Here is a 12,580-nt window from a genome sequence, read left to right as displayed (position 1 = left end):
TGTTGAAGACTTGCTACGACTTGCAGAGTGTTGGTAATCAGGAAGAATTAGAGAAGACTAGGGTTCAGGAAACCTTGGAAGGTAGCGAACAACATTCTCTGGGTAAATCTTATTTGTTTTTAGAGATTGCTATCAGTCAAGATAGGTTGGACCTATCTATAAGGAGCGGCCGAACTGTTTTAGGGTTTTCTCTCTATTCTGGGCCGAACTTTTTTTATCTTCTTGGAAAGTGCTTGTTTTAGGGTTTTCTCTCAGAGGTGATCAGTTTTAGGGTTTCACATCGACCCTACGACAAGACCTAAACTGTACGGACTACTTGGAAAGTGCGGCTGAGCATTTATTTCAGACCTACGATTGAAACCCTAATTCTGTTCCAACATCACAGATTGCTCTTTAAGCTGGTTTCAGACCTTTTTTTTTTGTTTCGAGCATTTTTAGGGGGTGAAAAACTTGTACGAACTGCTTGGTACTGTGATTGCCGATTGGTTTCAGATCATACCTGCATTGATTCCATACTGATTTCTAATTGTGATCGACTGTCCAAGTGTTGTTTTCTGTTGAAGTGATCCTAACAATACGTAACTACTAATTCTTGACCAAAGATGGAGCTTAAAAATCAGGGAGAAGGTAGTTTTGGGAACAACAGTTATGGTAGTATATCTGAAACTGGGTTTCAGATTACAACTATAAGATTTGACAAGTCAAACTACTTGGAATGGGACCAATCAGCCATGATGGCTATTGGAGGAAGGGGAAAACTATGCTACCTCTGGGGAGATGTGAAAGAACTTTCCAATGAAGACCCAATGTATACCAAGTGGGTTCAAGAGAACTACTTGGTTATGGCATGGCTGTGTAATTCTATGCAACCACATATCAGCCGAAATTACTTGTGTGCAAAGACAGTCAAGGAGATATGGGATGTTATGAAACAAACCTATTCCCACCCTTAATGTTGCTAGAGCCTATGAACTGAAGTGTGAAGTGAATAGTCTTAAACAAGGAGAGAAACTAGTTTCTGTCTACTTTTCTACCTTGAAATCCCTATAGCATGAGATTGATCATCTAGAGACTTTTGAGTGAGAGATTCCTAAAGATGCACAGACTCACAGAAAGCAAGTCGAGACAAATAGGGTGTTTGAATTTTTGACTAATCTGAATTTAGAATATGACATTGTGAGGCAACAAATACTGACCAGAGATAGTGTCACCCTCTCTCAAGCATACTCCCTGGTGCATAGTGAAGAGACCAGGAGGAAAGTTGTGATGCAACCTTAGCCCCTTTCCCCAGCCCTAGCAGCTGTTAAACCTAAGTCAAGGGGTGATCCAGAAAGGGACAGGAAGAAGGAAGATAAATGAGACCTGGTAATGTGAACATTGCAAGAAACCCAAGTACACAAAAGATACTTGTTGGAAGCTGCATCCTCATTTGGTCCCAGCAAAACTGAGAAATAAGAAGGGTAATGCTCATGTGGCTGTTAATACTGATTCAGCATCCTCGTTAGGCACAAAAGGCACACCCCTAGAGACCTTAGCCACGGTTTGGGCTGCCCTAATACAGTTGGAAAAGGAAGTTGGGAGTTCAGCTCAGCCATCTTACTCACCATCAGCCCCTGCCACATCTACATTTGCACATTCAGGTACTCGAGCTTCAGCCTACCATGCTTCAGCTCCAGGTTATACTGAACACTATTGGGTAATAGATTCAGGTGCATCTGACCATATGACTAGTTTGCCATCATTGTTCACTACTTATCACTTGTCCTCCGATAGAGATAGAGTATCCATTGTTGATGGCTCTCTTGTTCCCATTTCTAACAAGGGTGACATCAAATTATCAGATACTATCTCTTTATCTTCTATCTTGCATGTTCCTAAGCTTGATACTAACATGCTTTCAGTCAGTAGTATTACCAAACATATGAACTGTTCAATAACCTTTTTCCTTGACCGATGTGTTTTTCAGGACTTGGAGACGATGAAGGTGATTGGGACTGGCCGTGAGATGAATGGAATCTATCTGCTCGGAGAGAGTTCTCGTTGGGAAGAGCCAGTGGATAAGAAGTCCTTTGTTTCTCAGTTTGTGAGTCCGGTTATGCTTTGGCATAATCGATTAGGTCATTTATCTTTCCAGTCCTTAAAGAGTTTGTTTTCTGCTTTATTTGATCCTGTTGAGTTGTCCAAGTTAAGATGTGAGAGTTGTGAGTTTGCCAAACATTGTAGAACATCTTATTCTTTGAGTAATAAAAGGAGTAATTATTCTTTTGATATTGTGCATACTGATGTTTGGGGGCCATATCACATCCCTTCTATGGGTGGGTACAGATATTTTCTATTTTTTATTGATGACCATACCCGTTTTAGTAAATAATTTCCAAAGTATAAGGGGTGTTTTAGTAAAATGCAAAATCTAGGTAAACTTAAGTAAATCTGTGAAACTATAGGGGCATTCTAGTAAATGGCCCTGTATATAATTAATGTCCAACAAGGTTGAATATTCACATTAGGAACTCAAAAAATGATATAGTGACTGCTGCATCCACAGGTATGGTGGCAAGCATTTTGAAGAAATTTGAATTTTGAAGCATGAACATATATGTAACTGGGGTTTTCTTTTCATGAGTAAATTGGTTCTAAAATCCGAACTCCATTCTGCAAGCCTTATTCCAACTGGTTGGAATTGGCTACTGGAGCCCTTTTGATTTGGGAATGAACTGTTTTGTTCTATGTCAATGGTTCACTGCACCTTTCATGCATGATCATTTATATGTTTGATGCTACAGAAGTTTAGAATGTTATCTTCTTCAAGGTTTTTCTTTTCTAATGCAACCTTAGCTATTCTGAATTACAAAACCTTATTAATTAGTTATTGAATTGGCTTTCAGTTGCTATTATTCAACTTTAAAACTGCTGGGTTTGTTTTAACTTGTATGTATTTGGGTGTTATTAAAGCCAAAACCTGCATATAATAGCATAAGTTCATCTGTCTTTTAGGTTCAGTTTGATAATTTCTGAAACAGGTGCTTAAAGCAGAATGTGGGAAAGACTCCAAACGTAGAAAAAATTAATGGATTAAATCCAGGGTTGTTATTGGTGTATGATCAAATTTTTTGGATAAAATGATCATCCTAATGCCTGTACTTGTTAACTCATAATTTAAGTTGGTCTAATGTTGCTGAAATGCTGAACTGCACATATTCAATTTTGGATTCTTTTGGAATTTTCAACTTTCAGCCCCTATTTCATCAACAATGCTTGGAAATTAATCTGCCAAACTGACTTTTCATTTGATGATCATAAATTTTCTACATCTAATGATTCCTATCAAAGTTCCAGATCATATTGTGCAGATGATATCTTAGTTGGGCCCCTCCAAATGTTCAGTCTAATTCAATAGAGGGATACTTGTTATCTAATAGACATGGAGTTTATTAGAATTCTAATAGTCTTTCACCTTTGGTACAAATGAATGATGTAATTCCCAAAGGGACTACAATATTACTGTGGGTTCCAATTAATACAATACAGGTGGTCCATTTGTCCTTCCGTGTGGGACACCTGATCATGGGTCATCTTTGACCAATACCAAATTATCTAAGAACATGGAGAGGAGACTCTCTCTATGGAAGACTGATGATAAACATATGTGTGGCGTTTATACCTTCATTGACCATGAAAATAGGTGACTTGACCAAATGGGTCAATGACAATTCAAAAATCATGATCTATACAATAAGTAGATACTTGTCTTGGTTTTGATGCAGGTCATAAAAATTAAATGTAATATATAATGTCATCCTATATTTTTATCATTTAATAACACATGGATTGCACTGGGCCTAACTAACGGCAGTTTAAAATTGTGGTGAAAAGACCATACTTCATGAGGGTATGGTATGATGACTTATCAAAGGTTAACAGGGACCTTGGAAATCTATTTAGATAATAAAACATGTTTCTTTTTCTTTTCTTTTTTTCTCCAAATAGGAGCTGGGTTGCTGATTGACTGGAGTGTCTAGTTAGTAGTATAGTGTTCGGGAATCAATGTCCTACATGGCAATAAGTTTTCAGCACTGATCAAAAGGGAATCACATGTTCCTCTTATATTTTCTCAAGTATAACCCTTGACACATGGACATTGATTGGTAAGGTCTCTGGCCGATTGTAGCAGAGACTTGGGAATTGGGATCCAATCCTACCTGCACTAGGGTTGGGGGATATGGGTTGGCAATGGGCTATCCCCACTGTCTCATCTAATGTTTTAAAAACCGACTCAGAACCAGAAGTATTCAGGACACTGGTTTTTGGGTCGATAGTTTAATTGCCCAGTTCAAATGGATGGTTTGTTCTGATAAAAAATTAAAATAAAAAATAATAAAAAACTGTTGAATGAGTTAAATGGGTCGACAGTTTGACCTCCCAGGTTAATGGGTTATTAACCAATTCAACAGTTTTTGATTCGGGACCAATTTTGAATTAAAACGAAACCGGTTGTCTGAATAATTCTCAGGCCAAGCGATCCGACCATCTGAATCAACTGCGGTTTCGAAAACATTGATGTCGCCCCATGGAGAAGGAAAAGAAAAAGAAAAAGATCAAAATATATAGACCGTCATTGGGCATTTATCAATGAATAAAAATAAAATATTGGAACTTCGACCAGTAACTTGGTATTCGGCAGAAAAGTGAAAACACACAAAAGGTGGTGTACTGGACTATTTGAACTTTGGGAATTAGCAGGTAGCCAATCTTAGCGTATTGGTGGATTGGACAGTTTGGGGCTTTGGGTTGGGCTGAAGACTGGGTTTGAGTCAAACTGGAAAATTCTTAATACATGTATTGATTTATATAATTGTGCTTATGTGAGAGGAGAGAAGACGATGGTGGTGGTTTCTTGTACTATGATGTTTCTTTGTCATTTTTTGGTATGTAATAGCAATAACATGAATATGATATGTGCTCTTATGCATATTTATTGATAAATTTGGTACGTAAGGTTCTGATTAGATAATCAGGTTGGGTTAGGGTTGAGAGTCCTAGGTTGAAGATTAAGTTGGGTTAGGTTAGGGTTAAGTTGGGTCAGGGTTGATCTCAGCCTCATCCAAGCCAGTTTAAATAGTAATTGAGGGTTTGTTTAGTTTGCAGTTAAAATCAGAGTCAAAAACCTTCGGAATCAGAATCAGAATGGTCTATTTTTATAGTATGTTTGGTTCAAATAGGAATAAGAAAGAGAATTGAGATTAGCAGGAATGAGATTTCATTCCCAAGAGAGTAGTAGGGAATGGTCATTCCCTCAAATGGGGAAATGCTATTTCAATGGGAATGAGAATGGGATTCCGATTCCATCCAACCAAACAGTTGAAATTGGAATAGCTCATTTCGATTCCGATTCTAGACCCCTATTCCCGAAAACCAAATGGGGCCTAATGCTTTTTTTTTCTTTGATTAGCTAACCAATTTTTCTTTGAAATCGAGCAATTTCTTTTCAAACTTCACCTATCCCATTTTAGACACCGGTCAATAGCAATGGTTTCCAAGCCTTTATGGGTTCATAATAACCTTTGAAAAACATCTACCGGCAGTTAAACACCCTTTCAAAGAGAATTTTTCTACAGTATGTCAATTTTAAAAGCCTGAAGAAGGAGAATAGCTCTTCATTTATGGTTTTCTTGAAGAAATTATCAACAACCAATTACTGCAAATGCAAAAACCAAACTAGCTTATTTGGTGAAAATCATTTTCTGTGTTGACATTCTTTAATGGAAATATAATGAAAATTTTAACAGAAGCTTATCAAGTGCTTTGAGTACTTAATTATTTATGAACATAAGCAATTCTCAATAAAATAATCCAAATTAAATTAATGTTGTGGTTATATAATGCGAGATTGAGTGATCACTAAAACACCCACCATTATCCTTTTTGTGTCCTTCAGGAAAAACCATTAAACAAAGATCTGTCTTGCATATTGATATTGCAGTTTTTGGGCTATACATGATTCAAACTCCTAGTGACATTCCTCATGTTAGTTCTAAACAAAATATGAGATTGTTGATTTTCATCTTATAGTAATAGAAGTATTGGGCAATAAAATTTATACAAACCATAGATTTCTGCAAGTAGATCATAGGTCACCTGCGTTAATTCCTTGGTTCTAAAATACTTGCTTGGTTAAAATTGGACCCAAATCAATTTCGTGAGGTTTTGCTTAATTTGTTCTCTTGCATGCAGCTATAGATCTGATGAAAAATTTCCAAGTGCAAGCCATCTTAGGACCACAAAGATCTGCACAAGCAGAATTTGTAGCAGATATTGGAAACAAAACTCAAGTCCCAGTAATATCATTCTCTGCAGCAAGCCCATTCCTATCCTCTATTGAAACTCCTTATTTTGTTAGAACAGCCCAAAGTGACTCTTCTCAAGTAAAACCTATTTCAGCAATCATCCAAGCCTTTGGATGGAGGGAGGTTGTACCCATTTATGAAGATACAGAGTATGGAAGGGGGATTGTACCTTTTTTGACTGATGCCTTACAAGTGATCAATGTCAATGTCCCATATCGGTGTGTCATTTCGCCTTCAGCGACGGATGATCAAATTCTTAAAGAGCTCTACAAGTTAAAGACCATGCAAACCAGAGTATTTGTGGTGCACATGTCTTCATCTATTGCCTCTCGTTTGTTTTTGAAGGCAAAAGAAGCTGGGATGATGGACAAAGGCTTTGCTTGGATCATCAGTTATGAGCTTACAAATATCTTAGCTTCATTGGATTCATCTGTCATAGACTCAATGCAAGGAGTGTTAGGTGTACAGCCATATGTTCCAGTTTCCAAGCTGCTTGAGAACTTTAAGACCAGATGGAAAATAAAATTTCGCCAGGACAACCCGGATATCGATAGAATCGAATTGGATCTTTTTGGGTTATGGGCATATGACAGCACTTGGGCACTTGCAATGGCAGCTGAGCAAGTTGGCTACATGAATGTAGGATTCAACAAACTGGACACAAGAAAAAACTCCAGTGATCCATCAGATATTGGAGCATCCCAAGTTGGTCCAAAATTACTTCAAGCCATTACGAGGACTAGATTTACTGGTTTAAGTGGAAAATTTCGCCTAGTTAATGGGGAACAGCCATCTAATTCAGCCTTCAAGATAGTAAATGTGGTTGGAAAGGGGGAGAAAGAAATAGGATTCTGGACTCCAACCCATGGGATTTCTAGGAAGCTAAATAAACCTCATGACAAGAAAATGTACTCAATTTTCAAGGATGAACTAGGAACCATTGTATGGCCTGGAGACACATCAGAGGTGCCAAAGGGATGGGAATTGTCCACAAGTGGTAGGAAGCTGAAGATTGGAGTTCCTGTTAAGAATCGTCTCCTTGAGTTTGTAAAGGTGGAGACAGATTCTCTCACTAAGGCTCCAATAGTCACTGGCTTTTGTATAGATGTGTTCAAGGCTGTAATTGACTTACTGCCATATGCAGTTCCCTATGAGTTTGTTCCCTTTAAGAAGGTCAACAATAATCGGACAGGAACGTCGAATTACAACGATCTAGTCCAACATGTCTATCTTCAGGTTGGTATAATTTAGGCAATTGTCTTCACTCTTCCAATTAAATCATGTTACTTGTTCAATTTTCTTTAACAGAAGGTGTGGCACTTGATCTCTGATCAGGAACCATACATAAGTGCCAAAATCAGAAACAAAGACCAAGACAAGAGATCAAGGCTCAAAAGGCATTATTCAACTGAAATAAGATTAGTTCTGGTTAACCATTACTCATCAATCAATGGGTCTACTCCCCACTACTGTTACAACCTGCTTGATGAACTTGAAAATACCCAATCTCTGTTACAGAAAGCAACCACCAAAAACAATAAGCAATAATCTTTGGTATACATATCTTTCTGCTTTTCTACTTCTTTAGACCTCTAGTTCATTCTGCTTTTTCTGTTTTTCAACTTCTTTAGATGTATATATTTATGAAATGGTTTAAATTTTATGCACAATGAGATATCATAACATGTCAATGTTGTTAAGACACAGGACTTTGATGCAGTAGTTGGAGATATAACAATTCTAGCAAACCGAACACTGTACGTGGATTTTACGTTGCCTTACACAGAGTCTGGGGTGTCGATGGTGGTACCAATTAAAGGTGATGAGAGGAAGAGCACATGGATCTTCTTGAAGCCTCTGAAGATGGACCTTTGGCTAACAACTGGAGCCTTCTTCATCATCACTGGCTTAGTGATCTGGCTTCTTGAGCACCGTATTAATGTTGATTTCAGGGGCCCACCTCATAGACAAGTTGGGATGGTCATCTGGTTCTCCTTCTCAACGCTTGTGTTTGCTCACAGTAATTTCTCTCTACTTCTTTTCTACTTAAAGAAATAAGGCCCCTTCTCTCACCTCCCTTCTGAGCTAACTCCCAAGGCCCCGTTTGTTTTCACCTACCTGGGTATGTAAGTTTATCCGGGCAAGTGTTTCCTAGGTAAAGTTTACCTGTGTAAGTTCGGTTCCAGCGTTCGTATATGGTACAGGTCACCCAGATAAAGGGAGAGGATAGGACGGCGGGAGCGTCAATTTAGCTTGGGTAAGTTTCTTACCCACCCTCCAGAAGGGTATTAGTTACATCTCTGGAATTGTTGCTTACCATGGACCCAATATTAGCGGCATGGATCATGGTCAATTACCCGATTAATCAACTTACCCCTACAAAACAAACAGGGCCCCAATGTTAGAGGTGAAAAATACTACTTTAGACCAAAGTCCACTTAAATGAAGAGTAGGTTAAAATGATTTTTTAGCCAGGCCTATAGGCAAGCCCAACTCAACTAACATTCAAGTTTTGAGCACCAAGTGTTGTTGGGTCCAGCCAGCCTATTCAGGATTTTCCCATAAGGGCTGCTAGTTGGGAGGGGTTAGGGTCAACCTTAACCCGACCCGGGCTGTTGAACCCCTAATGCAACCTAAAAACTCTGGGATGGGTTCGGGTTAGGTATGGTATGTGTGCAGGTCTGAAAATTAAATGAAAAACTAGGACTGAATCATCAAGAGAATTATTCAAATGAAGTTGAGAGACATTATTTTGATGTTTGCAGAAGAGAAGATACTAAGCAATCTATCAAGGTTCGTGATGATCATATGGGTATTTGTTGTCCTAGTTCTGACTTCAAGTTATCAAGCTAGTTTAACGTCGATGTTGACAGTTCAACAACTGCAGCCCACCATCACAGACCTCCAAGATATCGTAAGGAATGGACAATTTATTGGTTACCAGAGAGGGTCTTTTGTCACAGGTCTTATGGATAGAGTAAAATTTGACCCATCCAAGCTCAGGCCATATAACTCCCTTGAAGAGTACGATGACGCCCTATCCAGGGGAAGCCGATATGGTGGTGTTGCTGCAATTGTGGACGAGATCCCTTATATTAAACTCTTCCTTGCCAAATATTGTACCAAATACACAATGGTGGGGCCAACCTATAAGACTTCTGGCTTTGGATTTGTAAGCCCTCTCTCTCTCTCTCTCATATGCAATGTTGTAAAACTTGATCGAACCAAATGGTTAGACTATGAAAGAGGGAACGGTGGCCTTCTTGGGTCTCGGTTAAATGACAGTTTTCGTGAGTTGAATGGGCCAAGGTGGTTTTTAATAGGGATGTTTACAGATCAATTCGGTTTGGTTGCATGCTATTTGGTCAACTAAACTGACCTGGTTGGGTTGGAGAGTGGGTCACCTGAAACTAACTGACCATTACTGAAAACTGGCCAACTTAGGTTGTACCAGTTTGGATCAATTTTCGGTTTGGTCAATCAAAAGATTTAAATTTAAAAATTGTAGCAGTATTATTAAAAAACTAAATTTAAATTTATAATATATAAAAATATGGGGAATTTTTATGACCAGATTGGATCAAATTTGGTTTATTTATAAATGGCCAAACCAAAATCGTCTTAACCACTCGAGCTAACATACAAGCTAAACCGAAGCCAACTAAAAATAGTAGAAAACTAAACAATTCAGATGGAGTTAGATCAGGTTGGTCGGTTTCATTGGTTTGATTAACATTCCCAGTCTTACAATATTGCTCTCATGAATGCTTTTTTGTTTGTTAACGTAACAATCTCTTCCTCTATTGTAGGGATTCCGAAAGAACTCTCCGCTGGTACCAGATGTATCACGGGCTATCTTGAACATTATAGAGGAAGGCAAGATGACAGCAATTGAACGAAAATGGTTTAACCAGAACACTGACTGCCCAGAGCAAGGGAAGAACACTTCTGATAGTCTCACTTTAGACAGCTTTAGGGGACTCTTCCTAATTGCTGGAGTTTCTTCGGGTGCTGCTGTCTTGATATTCTTATTTGTATTCCTTTATGAGCACAGAGACATACTGAATTCTGAAGGCTCAGTTCGCCAGAAGGTGGGTTCAATGATCAAAGAATTTGATCATAAGAAGGACATCTCATCTCATACAGAACACAAGGAAAGAAACCCCCATGAAGGGATCAATATGAGCACTGTACAGAGTCCAAGGACAAGTATTTCCAACCATGGAGAAGGGATCTTCACTGAGGAAGAAAGAAGCATTTCCACAACAGAACCAAGGACACCCGACCATGGGCTCTTTACCCACAACAGATGCTAGGAGGAGTTTAAGATGAAGTCATTAAAAGGGTAAATGTGTACAATGTTTGTTCATATAAATAACCCCACTTATAGCAAATGAGTGTTCAACCTGGGTACATGGTAGAATCAAGTATCTGAATGTTTCAGATGGCAGGCATGTATGTAACAAGGAAAAGATATGATATGGAAAGAGTTTTGGCCAATCAAAACTCACCCATGTATTTTGATAAATAACACTTGATTCGCTATTACCTTTATGATTCGTGTTTATTGGTCAGTTGTTTTTTCGATATATCTTTTCCATATCATAGTCTAACCTATATAACAAATACTTTTTCAAAACCATAGAATTCATGTATTTTCTCACAGCAGGTTTCAAAGCAGAATGTTTTAAAACATGATTGATCATTGAAGATTAGTTTAATGACATACTAGCATTTCTTGTGTGTCTGATACTCAACCTTTTAAACCAGCTTCCAAACATTAGACGAGCAGAAACCAAGTAGATGTCGATGGGTTAAAGGTTAAAATAATATATTTAAACATAAAATGAAGAATTCTAAGCATCTGTGGCTTAGTGCATTACAAATAAATGGGAGAAGACCGATGGCCTAAAAGGGAGAAGACCGATGGCCGGAGTTCCATCTAAGTATTCTAATTGTTTGGGATGGTTTCTACCAAAAATTGATCTGCTCTATAGTATGGCGGCGTCTAAATAGTGGGTTCAGGCTACCATCGATGGCATAGACAACAGATCATAGTTCGCAAATCGCAATAATCCTGATATTGATTGACATTTCAATGTGGAAAGATGGCAAAATGTTGGGGATATTTCATTAATTTCGCTAAGATACTTGAAAATTCTAAAAAAAAATCAATGAAATTTTCTAAAAACATGGAATAATAAATAAACTTACAAGGATCTATAGAAGTATAATTACACATCAAAGGCTAAAAAAGCAATGGCAAACTAAAAAAATCAAGAGAAGACTAGGGGTCTGATTGTTGGACAAAATTGGAATCGCATTCCTGATGGAATGACACTCCCCCATTTGAGGGAATGGCCTAGGGATGGGGATTGAGGTCCTCGCCCTGCCCCACCCCACCCCACCCCAACCCCAACCCCAACCCCAACCCCAATTATGTATATATATACATACATACATACATACATACATACATATATATATATATATATATATATATATATTAAATATATATTATTATATTATTTATATCATATTTGTATATATCAAAATATATTTAAAATATTATTTATAATTTAAAAAATTTATTTATTTTTCAAAATAATACTGTTATCTAAAAAAATTTCAAGGATTCGGGTCCCCATGGGGAACCCATCCCCATCAAGGATCGGGGACAGGGATGGGGGTTAATTTCAGAATCGAGGCCGAGGACGGGGAATATGATCCCCGCCCCATTTCCATTCCTAAAATGGCCATTCTCACCTCTTGAGAATAAAATCTCATTCCAGCTGATTCCAATTCAAATTCTGATTCCTATCTGAACCAAACAGACTATGGGAAATTAAGAATAGACCATTCTGATTCCAATTTCAACTATGAACCAAATGGACCCTAAGAGTTTAAATAGTTTTTTGGGTCTTTCTTTTAGTCTTTTAGCCATTTATTTTTCATTATGCGTGCCCTTTATTGCCATCTTGACTATTGTCTCTATGTTAAATTTAAAATCTTCTTTTGTAGTTGTGCCATTTATACTTTTCTTTTTGAATTATACCCATTTAAGTGAAACATATTGGAATTTGGAATAGTGTTCTTAAATTAAAAAAAAAAAAAAACCATTTGTTCATTTAGGAAAAGGTTTTCTTTTGTTTCAGTTTAGGAAAATATTTGTAAATCTTGTATCCTTTTTATACTTTTCTTTTGAATTATAATGATTTAGTAAGTGAATCACATTA

The 12,580-nt window shown here is 37.7% G+C and overlaps 1 protein-coding gene across 1 annotated transcript; it reads left to right on the top strand.

The window, feature by feature from the left end:
• The first annotated feature begins 2,489 nt into the window (after positions 1-2,489).
• Positions 2,490-10,927, top strand: LOC148789811 (glutamate receptor 2.8-like). The gene is made up of 5 exons (XM_088893096.1): positions 2,490-2,545; positions 6,232-7,580; positions 8,052-8,364; positions 9,110-9,516; positions 10,154-10,927. Exons 2-5 carry the CDS (start codon positions 6,243-6,245, stop codon positions 10,658-10,660), a joined length of 2,565 nt encoding a protein of 854 aa, XP_088749222.1. The 5' UTR covers positions 2,490-2,545; positions 6,232-6,242; the 3' UTR covers positions 10,661-10,927.
• Positions 10,928-12,580: the final 1,653 nt, after the last annotated feature.

Source organism: Nelumbo nucifera, chromosome 8, assembly GCF_055504915.1.
Source record: "Nelumbo nucifera cultivar China Antique chromosome 8, China Antique-T2T, whole genome shotgun sequence".
In the NCBI taxonomy this organism is placed as follows: Eukaryota; Viridiplantae; Streptophyta; class Magnoliopsida; order Proteales; family Nelumbonaceae; genus Nelumbo; species Nelumbo nucifera.
Note: the sequence above shows the minus strand (reverse complement) of the source record. Positions and strands in the feature narration are given on the sequence as shown.